This window comes from Sporobolomyces koalae (genome assembly GCF_050403365.1).
Source record: "Sporobolomyces koalae JCM15063 DNA, S_koalae_JCM15063T_v1_ctg5, whole genome shotgun sequence".
Classification (NCBI taxonomy): Eukaryota; Fungi; Basidiomycota; class Microbotryomycetes; order Sporidiobolales; family Sporidiobolaceae; genus Sporobolomyces; species Sporobolomyces koalae.
The window spans coordinates 50,480-77,555 of record NW_027481766.1 but is presented as its reverse complement, the minus strand read 5'-3'; the positions used below and the strand labels follow the sequence as shown (position 1 = coordinate 77,555).

The 27,076-nt window shown below is 54.1% G+C and overlaps 10 protein-coding genes across 10 annotated transcripts; 7 read left to right on the top strand and 3 right to left on the bottom strand.

Annotated features, from left to right (window-relative positions):
• Positions 1 to 148: 148 nt before the first annotated feature.
• JCM15063_005856 (DNA cross-link repair protein) lies at positions 149 to 3,330 on the bottom strand (the record flags this gene model as incomplete). The annotated part of the gene is made up of 8 exons (XM_076676612.1): positions 149 to 304; positions 372 to 396; positions 462 to 534; positions 597 to 692; positions 761 to 1,008; positions 1,076 to 2,068; positions 2,137 to 2,253; positions 2,321 to 3,330. The coding sequence occupies 8 exons, from the start codon at positions 3,328 to 3,330 to the stop codon at positions 149 to 151; spliced, it is 2,718 nt and encodes a 905-aa protein (XP_076536071.1).
• Positions 3,331 to 3,481: 151 nt separating this feature from the next.
• Positions 3,482 to 8,576, top strand: SMC3 (cohesin subunit SMC3; the record flags this gene model as incomplete). The annotated part of the gene is made up of 21 exons (XM_076676611.1): positions 3,482 to 3,493; positions 3,551 to 3,559; positions 3,644 to 3,693; positions 3,778 to 4,010; positions 4,070 to 4,224; positions 4,310 to 4,427; positions 4,495 to 4,589; positions 4,666 to 4,746; positions 4,813 to 5,038; positions 5,116 to 5,575; positions 5,641 to 5,740; positions 5,801 to 5,937; positions 6,003 to 6,155; positions 6,237 to 6,867; positions 6,939 to 7,152; positions 7,222 to 7,466; positions 7,537 to 7,836; positions 7,907 to 8,069; positions 8,144 to 8,236; positions 8,316 to 8,444; positions 8,521 to 8,576. The coding sequence occupies 21 exons, from the start codon at positions 3,482 to 3,484 to the stop codon at positions 8,574 to 8,576; spliced, it is 3,660 nt and encodes a 1,219-aa protein (XP_076536070.1).
• Positions 8,577 to 9,259: 683 nt separating this feature from the next.
• JCM15063_005854 (uncharacterized protein) lies at positions 9,260 to 9,910 on the top strand (the record flags this gene model as incomplete). The annotated part of the gene is made up of 2 exons (XM_076676610.1): positions 9,260 to 9,512; positions 9,618 to 9,910. The coding sequence occupies 2 exons, from the start codon at positions 9,260 to 9,262 to the stop codon at positions 9,908 to 9,910; spliced, it is 546 nt and encodes a 181-aa protein (XP_076536069.1).
• A 382-nt stretch (positions 9,911 to 10,292) lies between these two features.
• On the top strand, positions 10,293 to 11,199 carry COA1 (Coa1p; the record flags this gene model as incomplete). Its single annotated transcript, XM_076676609.1, has 4 exons — positions 10,293 to 10,526; positions 10,612 to 10,824; positions 10,921 to 10,975; positions 11,057 to 11,199. The coding sequence occupies 4 exons, from the start codon at positions 10,293 to 10,295 to the stop codon at positions 11,197 to 11,199; spliced, it is 645 nt and encodes a 214-aa protein (XP_076536068.1).
• Positions 11,200 to 11,386: 187 nt separating this feature from the next.
• JCM15063_005852 (uncharacterized protein) lies at positions 11,387 to 12,362 on the bottom strand (the record flags this gene model as incomplete). The annotated part of the gene is made up of 3 exons (XM_076676608.1): positions 11,387 to 11,458; positions 11,541 to 11,824; positions 12,275 to 12,362. 3 exons carry the CDS (start codon positions 12,360 to 12,362, stop codon positions 11,387 to 11,389), a joined length of 444 nt encoding a protein of 147 aa, XP_076536067.1.
• Positions 12,363 to 13,007: 645 nt separating this feature from the next.
• PET309 (Pet309p) lies at positions 13,008 to 18,173 on the top strand (the record flags this gene model as incomplete). Its single annotated transcript, XM_076676607.1, has 5 exons — positions 13,008 to 13,307; positions 13,378 to 14,118; positions 14,194 to 17,691; positions 17,762 to 18,041; positions 18,118 to 18,173. The coding sequence occupies 5 exons, from the start codon at positions 13,008 to 13,010 to the stop codon at positions 18,171 to 18,173; spliced, it is 4,875 nt and encodes a 1,624-aa protein (XP_076536066.1).
• A 363-nt stretch (positions 18,174 to 18,536) lies between these two features.
• SCL1 (proteasome core particle subunit alpha 1) lies at positions 18,537 to 19,890 on the bottom strand (the record flags this gene model as incomplete). The annotated part of the gene is made up of 8 exons (XM_076676606.1): positions 18,537 to 18,590; positions 18,691 to 19,049; positions 19,137 to 19,176; positions 19,241 to 19,356; positions 19,431 to 19,512; positions 19,596 to 19,690; positions 19,759 to 19,784; positions 19,850 to 19,890. The coding sequence occupies 8 exons, from the start codon at positions 19,888 to 19,890 to the stop codon at positions 18,537 to 18,539; spliced, it is 813 nt and encodes a 270-aa protein (XP_076536065.1).
• A 451-nt stretch (positions 19,891 to 20,341) lies between these two features.
• Positions 20,342 to 21,648, top strand: HEM12 (uroporphyrinogen decarboxylase HEM12; the record flags this gene model as incomplete). Its single annotated transcript, XM_076676605.1, has 2 exons — positions 20,342 to 21,043; positions 21,118 to 21,648. 2 exons carry the CDS (start codon positions 20,342 to 20,344, stop codon positions 21,646 to 21,648), a joined length of 1,233 nt encoding a protein of 410 aa, XP_076536064.1.
• Positions 21,649 to 23,624: 1,976 nt separating this feature from the next.
• On the top strand, positions 23,625 to 24,934 carry JCM15063_005848 (zinc-binding alcohol dehydrogenase family protein; the record flags this gene model as incomplete). The annotated part of the gene is made up of 5 exons (XM_076676604.1): positions 23,625 to 23,712; positions 23,780 to 23,824; positions 23,895 to 23,989; positions 24,065 to 24,124; positions 24,194 to 24,934. 5 exons carry the CDS (start codon positions 23,625 to 23,627, stop codon positions 24,932 to 24,934), a joined length of 1,029 nt encoding a protein of 342 aa, XP_076536063.1.
• A 777-nt stretch (positions 24,935 to 25,711) lies between these two features.
• Positions 25,712 to 27,023, top strand: JCM15063_005847 (zinc-binding alcohol dehydrogenase family protein; the record flags this gene model as incomplete). Its single annotated transcript, XM_076676603.1, has 5 exons — positions 25,712 to 25,799; positions 25,867 to 25,911; positions 25,985 to 26,079; positions 26,152 to 26,211; positions 26,283 to 27,023. The coding sequence occupies 5 exons, from the start codon at positions 25,712 to 25,714 to the stop codon at positions 27,021 to 27,023; spliced, it is 1,029 nt and encodes a 342-aa protein (XP_076536062.1).
• Positions 27,024 to 27,076: the final 53 nt, after the last annotated feature.

Here is a 27,076-nt window from a genome sequence, read left to right as displayed (position 1 = left end):
ACGCGCGGCGTTTCGCTCAAAGTCAAACGCGTTACGAAAACGCGCGCGCGTCTAATCGAACGAACCGAACGGGAAATCATGAATAGTTGCGACAACAACAGCCAACACAAAACGAAAAAAGTGCTACACATGTCGAACCAAGATATCCCTACCAATAATTCTCGTTGCGGAACGGCACGACTTTGGGCATCCTGGCATCTTGCCTCCTCTTCTTTTCGGCTGCCCATCGGTCGATCCACTCCTTCATCTTGTTGCGAGAGTTGACCGTGTGCACGTTGACCGTCGGGATGATGCGCACGTAATCCTGCGATGATTCGGGCGATAAGATTAGTGAAACAGAACGCCTGGGATCAAATACAGAACGAGCTCACGAGAGATAGGCAGAAACAAGTCAATCTGCAAGACGAGACAAGCTTATGAGCTACAGGTTGACATCCAGCATGGAGATCATGTCGACTTACTCGAAGAAGCTCGAGTGTTCGGAATACGGCACGCCGAACGCCATGCACAGGGCGGTCGAGTCTCGCTGTGGATCTGTCTCAGACCAAGGAGTGTCAGTTCAAGGAATTCGCGAGTATGCGATTGATGAAACGCACAGAGACCGGCTGGGGAAAATTTGCGAGACTGCTCGAGTTGCAGGATCTTGGGAATCGAGGGAAACTTGTCTTTCGACTCGGATCGATACGTCCAGCCTGTCTCACCAGGATTTGAAGGATCAATCATAGTACGAGCTGTAGTCAATAATTGAGAGTCTGCGTACCCGTTGGTCGCAATCCAATCATCTTTGTGAATCCTCCAGGACATCTCGGAGCCTTGTACTTGGCCAAGTACTCGAGCATGGCATCCCGCTGGATACTCTGCAGCCATCCCACGTGTACTTGTGCCTCGAGGGGATCGTCGGTGAGGAGAGAATGCAGATCGGGATCATCTTGAGCGATAAAGAGTTCCTTCTTGCGCGGATCGGCATAAATCTTGGTTGAAAGCGCGTGAGCAATGGCTTTGACAATTCTGCGCGTTGAAAGTAATGATTCGTGAGCTTGGTATTGTCCGTTCGAAGCATGAGAACAGTACTGACCGTTCCTTGCCGATCGAGTAGGTTCCGATCATGACCAGTAACCGCTCGTTTTTCGGTTTGACATCTGGTTTCTCGTCTTTGACGTCGACCAGGTCGCCTTCAACCTTGGGCTTGCAATCGTCCTCCTCGCTGACCTCGAATTTCGGTTTCGTTTCGTCGTCCACGTCTTGTTCTGCTTTGACGAGTTGTTCAGGCTTGACGGTGTCGTCCATCATAAAGGCGATGTCGTCCTCTGCCTGTTCCTCTGGACATTTTGGCACAGGTTCCAAACTTCCTTCGGCACCGTCTGCCTCTCCTTCGAGCAGGTCTCCCGTCTCAAAGTATCCCTCGACAGTGCCTTGTCGTCTCGGAGTCTGACTCTCGCTCTCGGCTTCTCTCACCATCTTCCATCCTTCCTCATCCTCGTCCTCTTCATCTTCTTCGTCTTGCTCTCGGTTTCCCTTTTCCTGCTGTTCGAGCGACATACTTTCTCCCTCCTGAGCGTCATCGTTCTGTTCCTCCGGGAGCTGCTGATCAAGCTCCTCGAGTTGATCCTCACATTTGCATCCCTCTTCATCCTTGACCGTACGACTCATCGTCGAATCTTCGCCTTTCAACCAACCTTTAATTCCCATACGTTCCCCATCTCTGCCATCGGCTCTCCACAGAGCTTCCTCATTGCCTTCGACAACTCGTTCGCGTACGAGATCGGCACACGCACTGATGACGAGTTCTTGCGCTGGGAAACAGTACGTCGGACTGAGGTACGTCGTGTCGAGGTACACGGAATCGATTTTCTTCGGAGTCCGACCTCGCAAACTTTTCGGCAACAATGGAGCGATCGTGGCTGGTGGTGGATGAGGGAACGACATGGAAGGGTGTAGGATATGTGCGGGTGAAGCACGAAAATCTCCACAGTGCAAATGTCGAAAGATTCGTGATGGAGTTTTCGAATAGGGCGATTTGGGATCGGTATGGGGACCTTCGAACAGGAACAAGACCGACCCGGGACAGCTGAGCAAAAAAGCGACTGGTTAGATTGATCATTGGTGTGATCGTCACGAGGTCAGAGTGGAACTCACTGGTTCGCATCGATCAGAGTGACGTCGATCCCTTGCACTTTGACCGTTTCATTGAGCGGAAGCGGAATCACCCATTTGTCCTCGACCTTGAGCTTGAGCTTGATCAAGTTTGCAGTCCTGTTTGTAAAGGTTCGTTTTAGCTTTCGAATCGAGCAGTGAAGATGACTGAACCGTAACGACTTACGTGAGCGAACAATAGATCGGACCGTGTTGCCAACTCGAGCTCAAGTTCTGGTAGTGATCCGAATGGGCGTGACTGAGAAAGTACCCTTTGCAACCCTCAATCTTGCCGTAACGAAACGCGTCCACCGTGATCTCCATGCCGTCGATCCACTTGTAAAACGGAACTTTGCGGTCTGTGCCTTTTGGGAGACGTCCTTTCTGTACCGCGGCTTGATCAGCTTCGCGCCATTGAGTCGATTCGGCGTGCCCCTGCATCAATGCCGTGAACGCATTGGGAAGGGCCGACGTGAGAGGTTTCGAAGAGGTCGATGCTGTGGCAGGTGAGGGGGCCACTGATTTACCCGAGGCAGTCGAGGATGAAGTGGCAGGTTGGCGTGAAAAGAGGCGAGAGATGGGCGCGAGCAAACCGCGTTGCAGCAAAGATGGTTTTGTAGGTGGTTCCTCGCACTCGTCGGCGTCGGCCTCATCATCGCTCGAGAGCTCGATCGTTTCTGGCGGTTTCACCGACGGGTTGTCGTTCAAGGTCGGGCGACTCTCGTCTGCTTCCCGTGCGGGAATAGGCTCCTTTGAGGTTGACGCCCGCGGGATAGGCTTGTCAGGCTCGGCAGTGATTGGTATACGCTCGCAGGGGGGAGCGGTCGAGTTGACATCATCGTTCGAGTCTTCCTTCATCCAGTCCTCCTCCTCGAACTGGATCTTGCCCTTGCCTTTCCCCTTGACCTCCTTCGCTGTGACTACGACGGGGAGTTCGTCCTCATCGGTGGTATCGAGCAGTTCGAGAGTGCCGAGGTTGCGATTGTCTTGGACGAGCGGTTTGCGCTTCTTGCGTTTGGCGACGGGCTTCTTACTTGGAGTCGGTTTGCTCTTCTTGCTCGCAGTCGAGCTCGAGGTCGAGACGGAGGGTCGTTTGAATTTGGTTGATGAGGATGTCGGCGAAGGCGTTGGCAGGACAAACGTGTCGAGGGTCGAGGGGGTTGTCGTGTTCTTGCGTGGCGTGGTGCTATTGCCCATTCAGGGAGAGTCGAATCGAGAGCAAGTCGGAATAGTGGCGAAACCGATTGTCAGTCGCGCCTCATCGCTCGTTGCTCGGAGAAGTCAATTTCTCGACTCGCTTCGTCCAAACCTCGTGACGCGCACTCTTACCGACGCGCGCACTCTCGCGATGCACATCAAGGTGAGCCTCTTACTGATCAGCTCATCCGATCCCGCTGACCATTGTACGCGTCAACAGAGTCTCAAAGTGCGTCTCGCTCGCGTTTCAATCCGACTCCTCACGTCTCGACGCGTTCTAACTACTCCAAGCTGATCAGTTGAGCTCGTGTAGATCCAAGGATTCAAATCCTACCGCGACGAGACTCTGGTCGATCCATTTTCGTGCGTTCCTCCCTCTCTCGCTTCTTTCGCGTTCTCCGCTCGTTTCGCTCCATGCATGCTGACCGCCGAATCTCTTTCACTCAGACCTGGGCTCAACCTGCTCGTCGGTCGCAACGGATCGGGGAAATCCAACTTCTTCTCGGCGATCCGGTTCGTGCTTTCGGACGCCTACACCTCGCTCACGCGTGAGGAACGTCAAGCCCTCTTACACGATGGTTCGACCGCGACTGGAACCGCCACGGGGGGAGTAGGTAGTGCGACCATGAGCGCGTTCGTCGAGATCGAGTTTGACAACCACGATGGACGATTCCCAACGAGTATGCTCCTCTTTGCGCTCTCTTTTTGATCGAGGAATACTGAAACTTGCTCTGTGTAGATAAACCAACCATGATCTTGCGACGAACGATCGGCTTGAAAAAGGACGAGTACCAGATGGATCGCAAATCAACGTCCAAGGGAGAAGTCATGAGCATGTTGGAATCGGCAGGATTCTCGAGGTCGAATCCGTACTACATTGTCCCTCAAGGTCGAGTTCGTCATCGATATCGTCTATCTCTCAGACGAAAAAAAGATCGTTGTTCGACAATCAAACTCACAAATGTTTATGTTTGAACAGATCAACCATTTGACGAACCAGAAGGACGCCGACCGACTCGTCTTGCTCAAGGAAGTCGCAGGTACAAAAGTGTATGAAGAACGACGTGCCGAATCGACAAAAATCATGGACGAAACCAGTGAGTCGATCCTCATCACACATCCATCGGAATTCGAGAGGAATTGAACTCTTTTTCGCCTCGACAGATCTCAAACGGGAAAAGATCAAGGATCTATTGACGTTCATTCAAGATCGACTCGACGAGCTCGAAGAGGAAAAGGAAGAGTTGAAGCAGTACCAAGTCAGTCTCAGCTCTTCTGAGCTACTGATATTGTCCATGCGGCTTATTCATGCCGATTACGGTTTTGACGATACAGACGCACGATCGAGCGAGAAGGTCTCTCGAGTATTGTATCTATCAACGGGAACTGCAAGATTGTAGCGAAGCTCTCGAATCCGTAAGTCTTTCCAGATCCCTACCTTTGCTCGTACTCTCCCGAGCTGATCTTTCTGGACGCTCGCAGATCGAGGAAGAACGGAGACGCGATATTGATCAGTCCAACACGAGGAGGGAAGAGTTCAACACGCGCGAGAAAGAACTTCAAGATTTGTCTCGCAGGCTCCAAACGGTCAAGGAGCAAATTGAAGAGCTCAAGGTTGAACGACGGGAGAATGCGCTCGAACGGAGAGAGAAAGTCAAAGCGAGGAGTTCGGTCGAATTGGGCGTGAGAGAGATGGAAGAGAGTGGCAGTATGTTTTTTCCAACTTATTGTCATGGGTCCTCGAAGTGAAACAGAAAGTCTCACTGACACGCATTGGGATCACAGAGAAAGGGCAAGACAGGTTGACGGCTCTGGAAGCTGAACTGGAAAGGATCGAAACGGAAATCACAACGACCGAAGCATCGCTCATGGAATCGACTCCAGCATACGAAGACGCCCTTGCACGGCAGACCGATCTGACACGTCAACTCGAGACTGCTCAAACCACCCTCAACGCCTTGTTTGCGAAACAAGGCAGGTCGTCCCAATTCACGTCGAAACAGGAACGCGATCAACATTTGAACGAGTTGATCACACGGAATCGAGACACTCTCGACAAGAGGAGGAGTAGGGAGCGAGGGTTGGTGCAGGAAGGAAGCTCTGCGAGGAACGAATTGGAGCAGGTTGGCGGCAGGAGAAAAGAATTGAGGGGAGAGATCGAGAAGCGCAAGGAAGACATCCTCGAACTGAGGGACCAGATCCGGACCCTTGAGGAGGAGAAGAACGAGAAGACCGAACAACGAAAGTGCGTGACTGTGGATCACTTTTTTCCCCTACTGACCAGTAGCTGATGTCATGTGTACCTTGCAGAGAGCTATGGAGGAGCGATACCAAGCTGAGCGTGCAAGCCTCGAACGCGAGCGAGACGCTCAAGACCGCCGAGCGTACAGTCTCGAGTACGATGGACCGGGTCAGTCCTGCTTCATAGGAGAACCGCGCCAACCCTTGCTGATGTAGCCGCTCGAAACAGGACACTGCCAACGGTCTTCGAGCAGCTCGAAACATTGCTCAGCAACTTGGCCTCGAGGGATACTATGGCGCCCTGTACGAGTTGTTCGAGGTTGAAGACCGATACAAGACTGCAGTCGAAGCAACGGCAGGAACGAGGTAACCCCCAAACACCGCACTGGTCGTCAGTACCAGGTACTGACCCACCTTTTGAACATTTGCAGTCTGTTCCAGATCGTGGTCGACAACGACGAAACTGCTACTCGGATCCTCGACCGCATGGTTCAGGACAAGAGTGGTCGGGTTACATTCATGCCTCTCAACCGACTCGACGTCAAAGAGCACGAGTACCCTCAGACCAACGAGGCCATTCCTATGTAAATCTCCCTCGGTACACCCGATCCGGAAAATGGTGCATTAGCTGACCTGAGTTTGTCGATCCTGTAACTGTCTCTCAGGATCAACAAGCTCAAATTCAATGCCGAATTCCTGCCAGCGTTCAAGCAAGTGTTTGGCTCGACCATCATCTGCCAAACGCTCGAGATTGCGGGAGCATACACTCGCAGTCACAGTCTCAACGCGATCACACTCGACGGAGACAAGTACGACCGCAAAGGATCTCTCACGGGAGGTTACCATGACGTGAGAAGGTCCCGACTCGACGCAGTGCGCAACTTGAAAGCCGCGCAGAAGAAGGACGAGGAACTGTCTCACTCGCGGGCCGAAGTCAAAGCGACCGTTGCGAGAATCGATCAGGAGGTCACTGGCATTGTGGGCAAATTGACGGTCGTCAATGCGAAACTTGAACGATTGGCCCACGAAGGGACTTTGTTGCAGAACGAGCTCTTGCGAGCTCAAGAGGAGGAAGATCGACTCAGGACGAGAGTCGCAAGGCTCGAGAAGCAGCTGGTGGAACACGAGACCAACATCACTGGACTTGAAAAGGAGGTCGAGATGATGCAGGCAGAGTTGAAGACCGACCTGGTCGGAGGTCTCTCAAGCGACGAGATGCGACAGATGAAAGATCTGAGCGAGGAGTGCGAACAAACCAAGAAGCAGCTCGTGCAGGCATCGCAACAGGTCAACGAGGTACGTTCCGAGTCAACCGTGTTCCAGCTTTGCATTCGATACTGATCTTCACTTCGCTCGTGAAAACTCAGCTTGTTTCGCGCAAAGAAGTTCTCGAGATCGAGCTCAACGAGAACCTGCGACGTCGTCGAGAGGATCTGCGCGCAAAGATCGAGCATGCCGAGGCTGCTCGTGGTGGGGTAGCACAAGAAGACGAAGATGAGGGAGCTCAAGACCTCGATCAGAGGAAACGCGAGCTGCAAAAGCTTGACCAAGCGATCGACGAGATCGGGAAACGGCTCGAAGGCGAGTCCTCTCAGCTCATGTGCCCTGCATGAATGTGTTTGCTGATCAACTGTTTTGCGCATGATACAGCTATCGACAAGGAATCGGAGAAACTCGCGAAAGAAGTGACCGAGCTCGAAAAAGAGCGCGAGAAGCGGGACAGTCAGCAGAGCGACGACCAACGCAACATCGCACGACAGCAGAAGAATGTCGAACGGTACCTTGCAAAGCGACAGATCCTCATGCAGCGCAAGGACGAGTGCAACAAGAACATTCGGGATCTCGGAGTGTTGCCTGAAGAAGCGTTCATCGAGACTAGCGCGTCGTCCGAAAAGGTACGGTTTGTCTTGCAGGCTGCCTCGGCTGCAGCAGCGAATTAATCCTCGCCATGATTCCGTTCCACAGCTGCTCAAGAAGCTGCGCAAAGTTAACGAAGCGCTCAAAGGATTCGCGCACGTCAACAAGAAGGCTTACGAGCAGTACACGTCGTTCACCAAGCAACGAGACGAGCTCACGGCGCGACAAGAAGAACTCGATGAATCCCAAACCTCGATCCTCGAGCTCATCGACGTGCTGGATGCCAGGAAGGACGAAGCAATCGAGAGGACGTTCAAGCAGGTTGCGAAGAACTTTGAGGAAGTGTTCGAGAAGCTCGTCCCGACTGGTCGAGGACGGTTGATCATGTTCAAGCGGCAGCAGGATCGAGTGAGCCTTGTATTCCCTCCTTCTCGAGCTCGTGATCGACCAAGACTGACCATTTAAAACTGACGTCAAGGATGAGGATGATATGGATGTTGACGAGCCCGAGCAGGATCTCGGTGGAGTTGAGAACTACACGGGAGTTTCGATCCGAGTGTCGTTCAAGTCGAAATCGAACGAGGGCCTCAAGTTGCAACAACTGTCGGGAGGCCAGAAAGCGCTTGTCGCTCTTGCCATGAGTACGTCTTGAACCAATTGAAGCAAGCTTTGAAGGTCATGGCAAAAGTTGACGAAGTTGTGTCGCCTGTTGCAGTCTTTTCGATCCAAAAATGTGACCCCGCACCGTTCTACCTCTTTGATGAGATTGATGCTCAACTGGACGCAGATCGTCGCACTGCTGTCGCAGGTTCGCCTTTCTTTTTCCCATCGTTCTGCTAACGCAATTCGGACTGAATCGCTGACAAGGGTTTTCATGGATGTCGTAGCGATGATCGACGAATTGTCTCAGCAAGCGCAATACATCTGTACGACCTTCCGAGCCGAGTTGATCCCTCACGCCGAGTCCTACTTTGGAGTTGTCTTTGCTCAAGACAAGATCTCGAATGTCAAAACTCGTGCGTCAAGAAGTCCATTTTCACGTACACCGTCTTTTCACCAACTGACTCGAGCTCTTCCTTGACACGTCTACAGTCACGGCTGACGAGTGCAGCACGTTCATCGAAGCTGCTGAACAAGTGCGCGCCTGATCGGTGTTTGATGCTATCCCTTGAGTCCATGTACAGAAAAAAGTGGTTTGTTCGCAGTGAATGAATGGTCTTTGTAGTTCCGAAACATGTTGTCATTTCAGTTGTTTTCACAGGGAGGAGAATCTGTTTGCGATACAGTCGGAAGTGGCCAGTGAGCCGGAAACGAAAGTCTCGATACCCAAGGGAACGCTCGAGAGGCGCACAACCGGGACCAGACTTGGCGAGAATTTGCTTGCAAGACCAGATGGTCCAGTATGCTCAGGTAAATACGGCCCATGACTCCATGTCTTGGTCGTTTGCTCCTAGTCGCAGCACCGAGCAGGCGCAATGTGCGTTGATTGCAAGAATTCCACGTCTCTGCTGGTGGTTTTCGACAATCTGGCAGAGGACCAGAGCGAACTCGCGACTCGTTACGCGTAACGAGTCGCGACAGTCGGACCCGAGGAGTTTCGAGCGAATCCGGTAGCAGCCGTTAGAGCCTGCACTGTAACGACCAATCTCGCCCTCCTGTTCGACGTGAACGGCTTGTGTGTCGGGTTTGCATTCCGTGAGTGACGCGCGTGGTAGTCAGGATGCGACGAGAGGGAGAAACTGATGAAACTTGGAACTCTCGCGGTATCGGTCGTCCCGATTTGAACAGCTCCAACTCGTCCACCCTTCACGTCCACGTGCCTCAACCCACCATGCCGGCGTCGTTCGAACCCGTGCGAGAGAACCTCGATGTCACGCTCCCTCCCCGACCGTTCCTCGCTCCTTACGTGCCAACGATCGCGAAAGCCTACCACCCCGTCTCGCCCCTCTCGCCCGCGTTCAACGTCGGGTTGACCGGTGCCGGAGTTGGACTGTTTGTCAGTGCGATCAAGAATTCGCTCGAGACGCACAACAAGGGTGCTATGGGAGTCTTTTCCCGCACCGGTTGGATCATCGGATACTTTGGTCCGTCTCTCCATCCTCGTCTCTCGACTAGCTTTTCAGTTACTCCTAGGAGGTACACAAGCGATCTGTTTCGAACATGACTGACTCGCGTGAGCTTGTTGACAGCTACGATCGGATTCACCTTCTCGTTCGTCGACCACACCGTCGCCAACATGATCGAATCAAAGGACAACGGAGTCGCAGGAGCATCAGGAGGATGTGCGGCTGGATTCGTGTCGGGCATTCGTACGGGTTCGATCCCGAAAGCGATGGGCATGTGCATGTTCATGGGTGCCGCCGTCGGCACGTACGATTTGGCAGGAGGTCAACTTGGATGGGAACAGGGCAAGAAGCCAAGGCAACAACGGGAGAAGGAGCGAATCGAGTTCTTCAAGAACCGGGAAACCGCTCAGGAGTAAATCTCTCGCTTTCTCTCGGTTCCGAGCTAGAACGGGAGCAGGCAGGCGCATGTGTGCGCGCGTATCGGAGAAAGGGACAAGGACATGGGTCGCATGTCGCTCAAAATACCGACCCGGTTGTCAGTTGGTACCTGTTCATGGCGTTCCTCCATCGTTACCTGTTGGCGGTCGCCGGATCTTTTCTGTTTTTCATTTCTTTCCTCTCTTTTCTCGCTGTCAACTATTACAATTATCTTCCTCTCGTAGCTGCGCACGCGTTCGCCGGTTGTTTGAGAGACCGAGAGAGAGAAGAAGTCGCATACGAAATAGATGCTGACCATTGCTATTAGACTCGTGAAATACTTCGGATCTGATTCTCGCTCTCATCTGCTCTCGCTCGACGATGCTCCAACGACTACGGATACCTCTCGGCTATTCTTCGCGGACCGTGCAGGCTCGATCAAATGCGCTGCAACCGCTCGCGAGCGCGACTCGCTCGATCGCGACGAGTTCATCCCTCCGAACCGCTTCGACCTCTCCTGCGCGCGCCGTGAGAACCTCGGTCATCCGACCCGGCTACAACAGTAACACGCGCAGATCTCCTCACGCGATCGATCGGGATCTCCCTCAGATCAAGGTGAATCCCTTTCTCTCTTTCCCGTGGGATCCTCTCGCTTTCGGCATCCAGGGACTGACGGGTCGCTTGTTTCGACGTGTACAAGTCTCGTACTCCTTTGTACCTGTCCATCTTTGTCCTGTCTGCCCTTTGTTGGGGTTTGTTCTTGGCATACGCTACCAACGCTGAACGCGCCAACTCTTCCGTCGTGAGGAGTTTGCTGTTCCAATTGAGGAGTTGGCCCGCCGTGAAAGAGTTTCTGGGAGACGGAGTCAAGATTGAACCAGTTGTTGGAGACTTGGTCAGGATCAAAGGCAATGTCAGTTCCTCCCGTTATTTCTCTACGCTCTTTCTCTCTCGTTAGGTTGAGGTAAGTTGACATTGTGACGATGGGTTTCTCTCGGCTCGATTTCAGATCAACATGTTGGCAGGTCGTATCGATGTTCAATTCCGAGTGACGGGTTCGAAAGGTCAGCCTACTTCCGTTTCTTTCGATCCTGCGTTTCGACCCTTGCTGATTGAAACTTGTCGCTCTATTGTGATCGAATCAGCCGGAGGAACTGCATCGTTCACTTCGATCCGGAGGGGCAAACAAGGTCGGTTCGAAGTGCTGAGATGGAAAGTTACGCGGGACGATGGTGCCGTGCTCGACTTGCAAGGGCTCGACTTTGGAGAACTGGATCTAGAGTCCTGAGGTGAAACAGCATCATGCACAGAATGACACTGTTTTTCCGATGCAAATAAAACCCTCATTGAAAGGACTCGTCTCGGCCTGATTTCTCTCTCTCGCTCTCGCGAAGCGTACGTCTCGCTCGCGCGCAGAGGACAAATGGCCATGTCAACGGATCTAGTACAGAGGTGTTCGTGGGTGTTTGTGACTATCAGATCTGTGCAGTGTACCAAGTGAGTTTGGTATCCCTCGTCACCGGAGTCGCTTCCGTAGCTCCTCCACTCTGAGTTACCAAGATCAGACCGCTCTCGCAGAGTCAGTCATGTGAGACTCGCATCGATGTTGTTGTACAAAGGTAAACTGACTTGGATCGCATCAATCTCGAACTCGCTCGGTGCGTACTTCTTCCTCTTCAAGTACTCTGGCATTTCCCACTCCTCGATCGCTCCGCTCTGAGATCGCTTCGACGACGAAGACGAAGACGAAGATTGTTGCGAAGAAGGGTCGACCGGTCCTCCGTAGCTCGAAGAGTTCTGAGCAGCTTGACTTGCCGAGAACGTCGAGGATTGCGCGTTTTGGAACCGTGCAAAGTTGTCGATCACGGATTGAGGTGCGCAAGGGTGAGGTTGAACGCCGTGGTGCGACTCGTCTGCACAATGTCCCATGAAAAAGGAGGTCAATTTCATAGACTCGGTAACGGCAATGATATCGCTGTCAGACGCCCGACGAGCAACGATCGTGCATGCAGCATAAGCGCAAGCGACAGAGTCCAAGGAACTCGGCGCTCGCCGTTCGGCACTCGAGCCGGAAAGCAGGACAGGCTGCTCTCTCGGAACGCAAGATTCCGGGTCCAAAACCACGCCGAGTCCGTGCCCGACAGTACTGTGCCTCGTACTTCTGTCCGCGTCTGATGGAGCCAAGGCGAGGGGTCGAGTGCCGACTCGTTCCGGCACCGACGACCTCATCATTGTCCCGAAGTTTCCCCCTTCGCCCGACCGGTTCTTCTGGTTGTTGTCTGTGGGTGAGACTCTCGGGCCGAGTTTGATGCACTCGCGCGCAATGCACGGATGAACAGAGGCAGGCAGGAACGACGACTTACGGCTCGCTTTGCGGTCAGGGAATCGAATGGCAGGCGATCGGTGCTGCACCTCCTTCGCCAATCGGATCGCTGTTGTTCTGAAAGACATGTTCACGAGAGGAAAGTGCGAGAGGTCGAAGATGGGAGGAGAACTGCGGCAGCTCGCATGCGATCAAGGCCGCGGATGCCGGCAAACGCATCGCATGACTCTAGATCTGCTAGGTAATCGACGCGCTCTCACATGTCACGATATACACGCGCAGAAGTACACAGTGGCCATTGTCTGAAAAAGAATTGCACCGCTCGGAACATTCAGGAAGAGCCGATGCCGGAGAGCGTCGCATGCGCAAGCCGCCGAGAAAGTCACAGTAATCCGAATATTCCAGTAGAACTCATGATCAGTACTCATTAAATCTTCATCGCCACCTCACGAACGCACCCGCAGCCATCTCCCGGCACCTCCGACCAGAGCAGGCGTTGACTCGTCTACGCTCCTCCTCTCTTCGGCTTACTCGATCGCAGGTCCGACATCAACTCGACCGCGGATCGTTCACATCGACTTTTGACGAAAGTTGGCAGCTGACCGAACTCGCGGCAGCACCGGCTCGAGATCCGAATCAGTAAGAACCCTACCACAGCACTCTCCGTACTTTGTAACGCTCGCTCACCCGGATTCGGTACAGTCTCGCGCCGTAATTGATTTGACCTCGCCTTTCTCTCGCCTCGACTTCCGGCACACTCGGCTAGACGCGAGATGGTTGTCAACCTCTCGTACAAGCTCACTCACCTCGCTCAGTCGCTTCGACCCCAGCACCACTTTACGACCCTTCGGTCCGCCTTCCCGTCCGCGTCCTCACCCGGATTCGACTTCACCTCGAATGTCTTTGGCGCAGCGCAGAATGCCGCGACGAGCTCGGGAACTGGCGCAGGGAGTGCGACTGCGATTGGTCTCGCAGCGGGTGCAGTAGGAGCTGGAGCTGGAGCATCGGCAGGAGCAGGTCCGAATGGAGGTTCTTCGAAAGCAGGCAGCTGGGGCAGTCATTGGGGATTCCAGGTCAGTCGCAATCATGCAGCATTGTCCTCGTCTTGTCCGTGAGCTGATTCAATCCTGGCTGGGGTAACAGACCGGCAAATCCATCACGCAAGCACCGGCAGCTCAAGCCGATTCCAACAATTCGAACGACGATGACAACTTGCGCAACGCACTCTCTGCGCCACATCGGCGCATCCTTCGCCCTCGCCGAGCTTCCATTTCGACCTCGTCGCCCTCGGCTGCGTTTGCATTCAGAATGCGTCGCAACACCTCGCTCGTGCCCACCGAATTACTCCAAGCAGAGGAAGCCGGTCTGTCGTCGGTTCGCGTTCGCCTCAGCAGTACCGAGATGCAGCGCAGGTACCACTCTGCGTTCAGTCAAGGCAAATGTACCGAAGAAATTGCCGAGATGCAGCAGGAGCACGCCGAGGTCGACCTCGGACCCGAGTCGGCACAAGCAGAGCAAGTCAGGAAGACGGGCAGGAGAGCGAGCATGTCGGAACAGCCAGGTCAACCTCAGCGTCGAGAAATGCACACTTCGGCCACCACGCTCGAACAGGAACAACCATCGAAAATACTCGAAACCGAAACGCCTCAACCGGCGACTCCGTTTACCACGGAACCTCCACCTACTGCGTCGAAACCTGCCACTCGGCGCAACTCGAGCTCTGCGGCGTTTACGGTTCCACTGGATCAGTCGACGTTCTCGAAGCCAAAAGTGACTCGCGTGAGTGAGAAGCGACCGCGCGCGAGTGGATCAACGCCGAAACCTAGTCGGGAAAAAGCAACTGCAAAGCAGAATAACAAGTTTGAGTTCAATGCCACGCAGCAGGTATGCTTTCGCTTTCGTCGTATGTCCGGGCGAGCCCCCAAAAGTCCCGAATTCTGATCAGGTTTCATGATACAGGGAAACTTTGGACATATCATGGCAGCTCAAAAGTCGGGCAAGAGCGAAGTTGTCGAATCTGCCGTTCGCTCGTACTTGGCCGACAAAGCGAATTGGAATACTCGGACGCACAACCTCGCGCTCCAAGCTCTGAATGCGACCCGATTGCCCGACTCCCCTCTCGATACGATCATCACCCTGTACAACCAGCTGTTCGAGCACGAGAACCTCCGACCGACTCTTCCTAGCTACGAGCACGTTTTGCGAGCGTTCTGCAGACGGGACACGGAAGTTCGCCACAACATCGCGTACATCCAGAAGCGCATGAAGAAGAAGGAGTTGGCAGCAGACGCGAGGGGCGTTTGGAACGGTTCAAGCGATGCGAAGGATATTCGAGCAGAGGGCGAGGACGCTCTCAGTGTTGCGGACGAGGGAAAAGCCCACTTGCTCGAACGCGAGCGACAGAGGTTGGCTGCTCTTCAAACCTCCGAGTTCGACTACTTCACGCCAGCACTACAGATCTATCGCGCCCTCGGTACCCTCGGCGACAAGCTGCCGGCGACTGTCGTCGGCACGCTTTTGCAAGGAGCAGTCGCGAGGCGAGAGGTCGATCTCGCGCTCGAGCTTTTTGCTCGCCTCGAGAGCAGCAAATACCAGTCACCGACGATCAGGAGCTACGAGTCTTTGATCGAGATGTACGGTCGCATCGAGAAGGACAAGGACCTTGTCATGGAGGTCTTCGAATCTTTCCTCGCCGCTCGTGCCGACGGTAGCCTCGCCTTGCCTGGTTCCGGGTCATTCAACCTCTACCGAACGACCCCAATCAAGCACGGCTTCGATACATCCCCGGAATACGTCATGGTCGACGAGGAGGAGCGCGCACAAATGGCCATATCCCCTGATGACAGGATTTGGGCAGCGACGATCCGTTCCCTGTTTGCTGCAGATGATTCGGCGGGTGCGGTCACTCTGCTCGAACGTCTTCTCGTCGCGCAGAGCGCTTCCGAGCCCCTCCCTGCCGGTTACCCTGAATCGCTCAACGCCCGACTCGTCAGCAATGTGGTCAGCGGGTTCACCCAGTCTGGCGATGTCGAAGCGGCGAAACGTTGGTTCGATCGTCTCGCATTCCCCGACTCGACCAAACCGTCTTCCGCTGCACTCCCGCACTTCATGTTCTACCAGATGTCGCTCTACGGCGCAATCGAGACGCCGCATCACGAGCTCATTAATCATTTCTACCGCTCTGCTCTCGATCGCGCTTCGACCGACTTCAAACTCATCATCTCCGACTTTTTCGCCGTCATTGATTACAATCTCGCCCGCGTTTGGAAAGCGCAGTCAGACGACGAGAAGAATGCAATCCTTGATGCGATCGCCGAATTCCGCCAAAAGTTCGAGGCCGCGACGAAGCAGCGCTACATCGCGGGAGTCGACGGGGTCAGTTTCGGCCTTTCGACCGGACTACTGGGTCGCATTGCGCAAGTGTGCGGTTACCACGGCCGCTTCGAAGAGTCCAAGCGAGCCTTCCACGAGTTGGCCAACATTGTTCGCCGCGTCATGGCAAATGCTTCCGACGAACGCTCTGGTGGAGCCGCTCGCACTCGCCAGGGCTGGGTGGTTCGCATAAACGAGTACGCCTGTGGAGCTCTCGGGTTGAAGCCGGTGTTCTCGAATGGTCGCTACGCGATGGCCGGTTTCCCTTCGGCTCTCCGACCTTCGCTTCAGCAAGCCGTTGCGATCGCAAGCTGGTCGGGCAAATTCCGACATGTCGTCGATTGGGAGCCGTCGCGAGACCAAGTTCCGGTCGTGGTTGAATCATACCTGCGTGACCGGGATCAGGTACTTGGTGGACAGGTCCGTCTGTCTGGCGATCACTGGTACACGGTTCTCGAGTCCTTTGCGCACACCCAGGCTTTCGTCAAGAGGGGACTCAAGCTTGACTTTGAATTCCCCGGGTTCGAACTCGCTTTTGAAGATTTCGTCAAGATTGGTGTCAAAATTCCTCAGGGTCTCGGAGACTACGATTACGCAAGGTTCGTCCACGCGCTCAAGGTTGGAGGAGTTCCGCGCTCGACCATCCTACGGGTGATCGAGACCATGAACGAAGGCTTGGTCGAAGGAATCCAGGCGGATCAGGAACCCATGGAAGCTGTCCAAAATGCGGTTGCCTCTGCGACTTCGCCCGTCTCGGCCTCTGCCGAATCTGCCCCAGCCACTGCGACATCTGCCACCGGTGCTTCCTCGGTCCAAGGCGACAACGAACCTTCGTATGCCCCCGAACAAGCTCTCCCGACTCCTCCGGCCACACCTCCCTCCTACTTTGCCGACCTTGCCCCGGTTCCTCAGACGTACGCTTTTGAAAACCTCGACCGCCCACTGACAAGGCGCATCGACTCGCTCGTGGCCGCCAACAAAATCTCGGAAGCGCTCAGTCTCGTGCATTCGTCTGCCCAAGCTGGTCGATTCGCTCTCCCCGAAGCGTACGCCCGTCTCGTCGAAAACCTCGGTCGTCAACACCTCGTTCAGGACGTCCGCCAAGTGTACCTCATTGCGTACTCGGCGCTTCAAGCGATGGCGAGCGATCCCGAAGCTCAATCGCTCGCTTGGATCACGCTTGAAGACAAGATGGTCATCGCGCTCGCGCAAGCGGGCGAGCTGGTCGATGTTGGACATCACCGAGATCGTCTGATCCAGGCTGGCTGTGCGCCTTCGGCCGACGGATACGCCGCCATGATCCTCAACATGAAGGAGACGACCGACGACGCCGCCGTGGCCCTCATGCTCTTTGAAGAATCGCGTCGCTACAACGTGACACCGAACGTGTACCTGTTCAACACGCTCATTTCGAAACTATCCCGCGCTCGACGTGCCAAGGAAGCCCTCGAATACTTTGAGCTCATGAAGACCCTTGGCATCCGGCCGTCGTCGATCACGTACGGAGCAATCATCAACGCGTGCTGCAAGACTGGAGACGATGTCGCCGCCGACTACCTGTTCAACGAGATGACTTCGTATCCCGACTTCAAGCCGCGCGTCCCTCCCTACAACACGATGATCCAGTTCTACACGTCGACCAAGCCTGACCGACAGCGTGCGTTGTACTACTACAACGAACTTGTCAAAGCCAAGGTCCCGCCGACGGGTCACACGTACAAGCTTCTCCTCGACGCGTACGGTGCGATTGGCGAGCCCGACCTCGAACAGATGCAACAAGTGTTCCAACAGCTCGTCCAGAACAAGCGCGTGCAGGTCACGGGTGCTCACTGGGCCGCCATGATCAACGCGTACGGCACTGTCGCGAAGGACCTTGACCGCGCGATCGCGATTTTTGATTCGATCTCGCATCACCCTTCGATCCGCAACAACCCGAACGGTCCTCTCCCCGATCCCGTCGTGTACGAAGCACTCTTGAACGCCCTCCTCGAGAACGATCGACCCGAAATGTGCGAGAAGTACCTCGACGAGATGAGGTCGAAAGGAGTGCGCATGACTGCCTACGTTGCCAACTCGCTCATCAAGGTGAGAGCACCCGAACATACTTCGAACGTAGTACTCGAGATACCGATTGCTGATTTTGGAGTTATCGCAGGGATACACGGCTCAGAACAACTTTGCCGCGGCTCGTGCCGTGTTTTTGGCTATGCAAGATCCTCCCGTCGGAGTCGCATCGCTCGGTAATCACGCGATCGAGCGACACCCGAAACATCACCATCAAACGGGCACCGCGTCGCAAGTGTCTGTCGATGCACCCGTGTACCGCGAACCGAGTACGTACGAGATGATGGTCAAGTGTGAATTGAAAGCGGGAGAACCGAGAGCTGCGGCAGAGATTGTCCAGATGGCTGAACAACGTGCTTTCCCTCCTGCTGGTGAGCTTTCATCACCCCTTTTTCGAAGTCTCGGCATGATTCGTAATTCTGACAAGCGTTTGCGAAAATTTCACAGTCATCGCAAGGTTGCAAAGGCTCTTGACCGATGTTGGAGCAATCTCTCTTCTCTAGACCCAAGCTCACAATTCTACCTCGTTCAATCTCGCATGGTAATTCTTTGTTCCTATTGATACCCCTCCTTTCATCGTTTCTTTCCTCCATCTTGTGCTGTCACCCTTCTGAACTTTCGGATCGCACCCTTTTGTCTCTTGCTTGAGCTTAGACATGTTCTCTCGATAAATGTATCTAATGACTGCATTCCTCCCACCAATACCGGAAATTGAGACTTCTCGTTCTCTCTAGACCCTAATTTCTCATCTCGAGCGTATGCATCGCTTTCGATTCAACTGGCAAAAACATAGTTACAAGAGACTTGGAAAGGGGATCACAAGCGGAACTAGAAGGAAAAGCGAGGTTTCTCTCTTTTGTCCTTTTTCAATCCTTCTCTCCCATTCGTTGCAGATGTTGATCAATCTCGTCTTCCGTGAGCTGCAGGAATGACGAATCCCAACCAAATGAGACAAGTGTCAGTCACTGCGAAGGAACCGGCGAGCTGGGAGAAAGAGAGAGAGAGAGAGCAAAAACTGACTTTTCTGAACACGACTTTGTCATCTGCAGCGGTCGCACCAGTCGCTCCTTCAACCCGTTTCTTGTTCTGTGCAACTCCAAGTCGTTCACAGATTCCAACCTCGACTTCCGATTTCTTGAGGTCGGTCCCCAACACGGTCCCCAACACGTTCAACGCCATCTCGACAACTTCTTGGTTCGATCCTCCAAGTTGGTCTTCTTTGAAGTCCCATCCCTTTTTGAACGATTTCTCGAGCAAGTTGGTCACTTCTTGTTGTTTCGTACCCGATGCCGTCGCGTGGAACCCGACGTAGTATCCCGCCGGATCAAGTTTGAAGATTTGAGGTCCAAGGGATGGGTCGTGACCAATGATGATCATGGCTGTCCAGCGAGGGATGAAAGGAACAGAGTAAGTGAAATGGCCTATTAAGGGTCGAGACTTGGGGGAAAAGCGAAAACAGAACGTACAAATGCCTAGAGGACGCATGGCAGCTCGTTGAGTGTAAACCTGTTCACGCCACTCGATCAGTTTGCGCGTTCGCATGAGCATCTGTGAGAGGGGCAAGTTGTACCTGGTTGATGTTGGCGATACGCTTCGCGAGGAGATCGGGAGTGATCTCGTAACCGTACTTGTACCGGAACTGACTCGCTTCCGACTGAGCTCTCTGTACCTGACTCCTCGCATCGGCTGGGATACACGCAAAATCACCTTGTCAATTCCTCGTGCTGAGCAAACCGTTGAGACGAGAACAGTGTATGTACCTGTTCTACCCGTCATGACGCAACCGATCGAAGGGGTGATTTGGAAAATGTGAGTGACCGAGTCGGGATCCAACAGCTTGTCCTGGATTTAGAGGAGGGGTACAACAAGGTCGCAGATGAGTCGGTGGTTTCGTCTCGAATGATGATAAGAGAGGGAAGCCTAACGGGAAGTTTCTTCTGGGTGACGACGACGGCACTGTCCTTCCCTCGGATCGCAAGCGAGGTGTGTCCTGCTCCCGAGATGGCTTTGAAGGCGTATTCTGAATACGAGGGCCAACTTATAAGTCCAGCTTCTCTCGAGAGAAACCAGGGGGAACTTGGGGCGTACCGACTTGGTACAGACGACCTTCAGGACTGAAGGAGGGGGAAGCAACATGGGTCAGTCACGGACGGCAAAGAGGGAGGAGAGCGAGACGAACCTGAAGATGGTCAGGGTGCGATCATACGATGAACGCGACATCTGGTGGTGGCAGAGGGTCAAGACGGTGTCAGTCAAGTTCAGGCTTGGTGTATTGGCTGGCTGCTGAGGACGTGGTGAGCGGACGCGAGTGAGCGTCGTCATCCGCGGTGCAGCTCCTTCGCGGGCGATCAGATTCGAGATCCATTCCGCTCGACCGTCTAGAGTATCATCCTAGCTCTGATCGTGCGTATATCGTAGGTAGCTGAGCAACAGAGCTGGCTCGGTTGTCGGATGGGTCGCTCGGAATGATGAGCGGTACCGGACCACCGCTGTTCGAGCTCGATGCTGCTCGCTCGGATAGACTAGGTACTGTTCAGGGCAGGTTCCAACTCACGGTATCGGAATGGAGGAAGCGAGTGATGCGGAAGCAGGCGAGAGGGATCGTCTCGCGCGTTCAGTTGCGTTCACCTCGCTTTCTTTGCACGCGTCACTCTTCCGTTCGCTTGACGCCATGACGCAGGAACAACAGATTGACCACCCGACGACCGTGACCGACTACGAGTTCCCGCGCTCGCACGACGAGTTCCCCCGGTTGCTCAACGATGCCTTGCTCCAATCCGCCTCGAACCGCTCCCCGCTAGCACTCGACCGTCCGCCCCCAATCTGGATCATGCGACAAGCCGGTCGCTACCTGCCCGAGTTCCAAGAGGTCCGCAAGGAACACTCGTTCTTCACCGTGTGCCGCACACCCGAACTCGCGTGCGAAGTCACCCTCCAGCCCATTCGACGCTACGAAGGGCTCCTCGATGCGAGCATCATCTTCAGTGACATCCTCGTCGTGCCTCAGGCGATGGGAATGGAGGTTCAGATGCTCGGTGGAGTCGGCCCGCATTTCCCGAACCCGCTCGTCTCGCCCGAAGACGCAACCACTCGCATCCTCGACCGCGAGACCGATGTGTTTGAAGAGCTCAAATACGTCTACGCTGCGATCACCAAGACTCGCCATGGACTCGAAGGCAAGGTCCCGTTGATCGGGTTCTGCGCCGGTCCTTGGACTCTGTTCGGCTACATGGTTGAGGGAGGAGGCAGCAAGACGTGGGAGAAGGCCAAGAAGTGGACCTACCGCGACCCCGACAACGCGAAAGCCGTGTTGAACAAGATTGCGCACGTCAGTGCCGAGTACCTCGTCGGTCAGGTTCAAGCCGGAGCTCAAGTCAGTTTCGCTCGATCGTGCTCTCTTAATCTTTCAAAAGTGTTTCTGACTCTCCTTGTTCCCTTTCATTCCAGTTGCTCCAAGTGTTTGACACGAACGCCGACTGCCTGACTCCTCATGGATTTTCAACCTTCATCCTACCGTACCTGCGCCTGTTGCCCGTGCTCGTGCGCGAGAAACTCTCGAAACTCGCAAACCCACTCCCGTGTCCTCCCATGACCGTGTTTGCCAAAGGTGCTACGAGTCCTCAACAGCTGTCCGACCTGTCTGAATCGGGATACCAAACGGTCGGACTCGATTGGACCGTCACGCCTCGGTACGCACGACAACACACGGGATCGAGAGTCGCGTTGCAAGGGAACCTCGACCCTTCAGTCCTGTTGGGAGGTCAACCGGCGATCAAGGACGAAGTGAGGAGGTTGACGTGGGGTCCCGAAGGGTTCCTCACGTGCGCACGGGAAGGGATCGAGGGAGGATGGATCGTCAATTTGGGTCACGGGATCACTCCGGGAGTTAACCCGGAAGATGCGAGGTACTTCCTCGAACGAGTTCGAAAAGAATGCTCGAAAAAGTCCCGAGACGAAGATCCCGTCAGTCTCTTTTAGCTCTCTCTCTCACAAAAACCTCTACCCGATCTGACTGGTTTTAAATGTGCTATGATCATTTCTTTCTCCAGGAGGCCTGAGCTTGCAAAAGCCACTTGTAGACCATATCATACCCCTTGTAATCATCACCCTTCCCCCTTCCGAACGGGAACCATGTCGCAGTATCCAGTCCCAAACAAATTCGCTGAGCCTTGAAAAGGGGGGAGAACGCGCGCGCCGAACCAAACCTCCTTGTTCTCGGATTCCATCGTCGCTTGGTTCTTTGGTCCGAGAAATCGAGAGTTTTCCCTTCTAGAGTGCGTCTCTCTCCTGCCGCTCCATGATCAACTTGATTCCAACTATTTGACATTCCTCGGCGAGATGGATCAAGATGGATCGATCGGCGAGGTCGAGGTACTCGTCGACATAAAGGACTTCGAGACACTTGCATCGACCTACAAAACTCGTCGAATTCGTATGGTTGGAAGATTCGAGGTAGGCCAAGAAAGTACAAATGTGACCGAGATCTTGAAATGGATCGTTCGTACGCACGAACCGCACGTGTTGCAAGTTGCGAGCCAAAAACTCGCTACTGTAGTCGTTGAACGACGAGATTGGTCTGATCCCTACAATCACGTGTGATTGAAGGTGACCTTGAGGATCGAACAAGCATGTAATCGAGATGAAAAAGACATGCTCGAGAATCTCGACATCTAGAGGGGTGAGGATGTTGCCATCGGAACGGAGCTTCTGAGCGAGGGTGAGGATTTGAGAGGACGCGCACGGAGCCGGCCTGGTCCCATCGACGCTGTCATTGACCTCGAGAGATTGGAGATGAGGAAAAGGAATCGGGAAGGGAAAGTCGAAGTTTCCGCTCAGGTGCAGATGCTTGATCACTGCTCGAGTACGGAGGAGGTGCTGTATTCAAGATACGGTCGTTTCTCTAGTAAAGAGACTACTTACATGGGAATCGGGACAGACTTGTCCAATCGAAATAACTCGTGCTCCAGCGAGCGATTGTCAAAGATTCGACTCTCGGGAACAGTCGAACGAGGCGCGCTAGCTTCTCGGGGCACTCGAACACATTTGACCAGTTGTCGTTGACGATCGAATGTCGAGTATGTACATGTGACGGTTTCGATTCAAACGCATTGAGCACGAATTCTAGGTTTTTGTCGTCGCACGATTTTATCCATACGTTCGAGAATAACAGAGGTTGGGCAATCTCTCGAAAGAGTCGCGAGACGAGTGACAAACGGCAGAGAGTATTTTGACGGGAGGAATAGGTCGTTTTTGCGAAATGGGGAGGAATCGCAAGTCGAACAATGTGCTGCACGATTTCGTAGGGGAGACCCGAAACGAAGGACGGGTGCGTGGTTGCTATCGCTGCGAGTAAAGATCTAGGCGGTCAGCTTGAAAAGAGTAAATTCAGGCGAGACCTACCTGCGCTTGAAGCAGTCATTGAAAGCTGTTCAAGGTGCGCGTTACTACAGCGACCGCTGAAACTCCTCGGCTTGTTCGTACTCAGACCAAGAGCGACATCCGACAGTCTCTCGTTCATGACATCAGGAGGAGTGTGGTTGCTGAAACACAGCAGGGTTGTCCTGCCAACATTGAGCGAAAACTTGCACAAGCACGGTGTCGCTCGACGCATAATTACGCGTTCTTCCCATTGGAGGCTCCTTCAATCGTCCGAGCGGCACAATCAGAAGCGTTGAGCGTGGAAGACGCACTGACCCAGCAGCATTGAGAAGGCGCCTCGAGCACGAATTCAGCATTCCTTCCGCGCCCGCACGAACCTCCTATTGTAGAGTACTTCGTACTGAATTACTCCAGCGTAGTACTCAATTGCCCGAAAGAGTGGAGAAGCTTGGTAAGCTTAGGTTATCAGGGGCGATGACGAAAGATCTCCGATTTTCCATGACCGAATTCGCCTGTCAGTAAGCGTGTCTCTCTTTCTCTCTCCCTCCTTCCTACACCAATTCCAAGTCAGCATCATGAAGGCAGTATTTGTTGGCAAAACCGCTCGCGAGATTCGAGACTACGACATCCCTCAACCTGGCCCTGGCGAGATTCTGATCAAGAGTACGTTCTCCAAAATCACGATTGCTTTTCACTTGATCTCGGACACTGACATTTGTCACTTGCTCAGATGTCGCGGTCAGCTCGAACCCGAAGGACTGGAAAATGGCGCAGTGTCAGTAGATCGGCGATTTGCATCGAGCGTGCTGATTCAGGAGCTGATCCTGTTGAATCCCTCGAAACAGTCATCGATGGTTGGGAAAACATTGAAGGCAACGATATTGCCGGACATGTTGAAGCAGTTGGAGAAGGCGTGACCAAGTTCAAAAAGGGCGACAAGGTAAAGAAGATTTCAGGCTAACCGATCGACCAGTGACAATGTCCCTCACTGATGCACCTCTTCATCGGGTTCTAGGTCGCGGCTTTCACCAAGATGATTACCGATGCCAAGTACGGAGCCTATGCCGAATACACTGTAAATGATCTCTCTCCCGCCCTAAATCACGAAAAAGTAGAGTGCTCATACCTTTGCCCTCGTTTCCAGGTTTCGCCCGCAATCACTGCATTCCATGTACCGGCCAACACCTCGTTCGAACAGGCGGCGGCATTGCCTCTCGCATACATCACGGCCGTGATCGGTCTGCACCTGCGCCTCGGTTTGCCCGGGCCAGGTTCGCAACTCTCGGAGGATCAGAAGACGATCCTCGTGTACGGTGCCGCGACGACCGTCGGAGTGTACGTGACACAACTCGCGAAAAAGGCAGGACACAACGTGGTCGGAGTCGCGGGTAGTTCGCTCGCCGTCGCCGGGTCTTACGGTACCGACTCGCTCATTGATTACCGCGGCAAAAGCGTCGACGAGATTGCCGACGAGATCTCGAACGCGGCGGGAGGATCGATTCACTACGTGTACGACGCAGTTTCGGAACATGGATCGTTCGAGGCATCGGTCAAGGCGCTTGCAAAGAATGGTGGAGGCAAGTACACTCACGTGTTGCCCTTGTCGGAAGAGCAGACGAAGAGTTTGCCCAAGGGAGTCACGACACACCACGAGATGTGTGACGTTGCGTACAACGGTACGGACGAGGAGAAGCAGCACTGCGAAAAGTACTTCGACTTGCTTGGAAAGTGGCTCGAACAGCGCGAGTTCCGCAGTCAACGCCTTGAAGTGATCCCGGGAGGCTTGGCCGGGGTCAAGGAAGGACTCCGCAGACTGCAGCAGAACGAGGTCAAGGGTCAAAAGCTCGTGTACAGGATTGCCGAGACTCCGGGCCTCAACGCTTGAGAAAAAGTATGAAATCAATTGCTGTTGTGTACAGGTTGCGGATCTGTTCGACCTGTTGGTAGCATCAGATACCGAGAGTCCATGGTTACTTCGGCAGCGAGGATGCGATAAAGCGGGTCGTGTTCGCTGCGTTACGAGATAGAGCGATGAGTCAGTACCCGGAGGCAACAGGTCAAGCGTCACGCTTACTGAAATCAGCATCCTATATATCCGTATCCACAGCGTCAAGATCGTACACCCCGTCGCACTTGAGTGAGCAAGTCCGCTCGGATCGTTCACCGCTTCTTGTGCGGTTTTCGCTGTCGAGTTGACCGAGACCACTTTTGCCTGTGGATACCGCTCGGAGATATACTTCCAACATTGATCGACGCCCTGACCATCGGAAGCGAGTCAGGATAGAGACACGATGCGAAACAGTAGGAGGTGAAGTGAAGTCTAGTCCCGCCGAATTCGAGCAAAACTTGCCCAAACACGGTGTCTCTCGACGCTTCTTACGCGTTCTCTCCATCGGAGGCTCCATCAACCGTCCGAGGCTGACAAGTCTGACATGAGTATTTCTGTGCTCGAGAGTTGAGAAGGTTCGCAAGCTTAGTTAATCAGCCTCTGAATCAGGGGCGATGACGGAAGATTTCCGGTTTTCCACGTGTCAGCATAGACCTCTGTCTGTCAGCCTGTGTGTAGATCGTCTGTCAGCACGTGACTCTATATCTATCTCTCTATGTCACTCTCTGTCTCTCTCTCCTCTACACCTATCTACACCTATTCCAAGTCAGCATCATGAAGGCAGTATTTGTTGGCAAGACCGCTCGCGACATCCGAGACTACGACATTCCCAAACCTGGCCCTGGCGAGATTCTCATCAAGAGTACGTTCTCAAAACTCGCGGATATTTTCGAACAGATCTCAGCGCTGACATTGAGTCACACGTTCAGATGTCGCGGTCAGCTCGAACCCCAAGGATCGCAAGATGCCGCATCGTCAGTTACCTCGACGATTCGCATCGAGGGTGCTTGTACAGGTGCTGATTTTCGTTTGAATCCCTCGAAACAGTCGTCGAGGGTTGGGAAAACATCGAAGGCAACGATGTTGCCGGATATGTTGAAGCAGTTGGAGAGGGCGTGACCAAGTTCAAAAAGGGCGACAAGGTAAAGATTGATTCCAGACCGGTCGACCAGTGACAGTGTTCCTCACTGATGCACCTCTTCGTTGGGTTCTAGGTCGCTGCTTTCACCAAGATGCTCACGGACGCCAAGTATGGAGCCTATGCCGAATACACTGTAAATAATACCTCTCTCGTCCTGGATCCCGCTAAAGAGTCTGACGCTCATACCTTTGCCCTCGTTTTCAGGTTTCGCCCGCGATCACTGCATTCCATGTACCGGCCAAGACCTCGTTCGAAGAAGCCGCGGCACTGCCGCTCGCGTACATCACGGCCGTGGTCGGTCTGCACTTGCGCCTCGGCTTGCCCGGACCAGGTTCGCAACTCTCGGAGGATCAGAAGACGATCCTCGTGTACGGTGCCGCGACGACCGTCGGAGTGTACGTGACTCAACTCGCGAAAAAGGCAGGACACGATGTGGTTGGAGTCGCGGGTAGTTCGCTCGACCTCGCCGAGTCTTACGGTACCGACGCAATCATCGATTACCGCGGCAAAAGCGTCGACGAGATTGCCGACGAGATCTCGAACGCGGCGGGAGGATCGATTCACTACGTGTACGACGCAATCTCGGGAAATGGATCGTTCGAGGCATCGGTCAAGGCGCTCGCCAAGAACGGTGGAGGCCACTACACTCACACGTTGGCCTTGAATGTAAAGCAGGCCATGAGTGTGCCCAGGGGAGTCAAGGCGCACCACGAGTCGTGCCACGTCGCGTACGACGGCGAGGACGAGGAGCGGGAGCACTGCGAAAAGTACTTCGACTTGCTTGGAAAGTGGCTCGAACAGGGCGAGTTCCGCAGTCAACGCGTTGAAGTCATCCCGGGAGGCTTGGCCGGGGTCGAGGAAGGACTCCGCAGGCTACAGGATAACGAGGTCAAGGGTCAAAAGCTCGTGTACAAGATTGCCGAGACTCCGGGCCTCAACGCTTGAGGAAAAAGTATGAAGTTGCCGAAGCCCTGGGCCTCAACGCCTGAGAAAAAGTA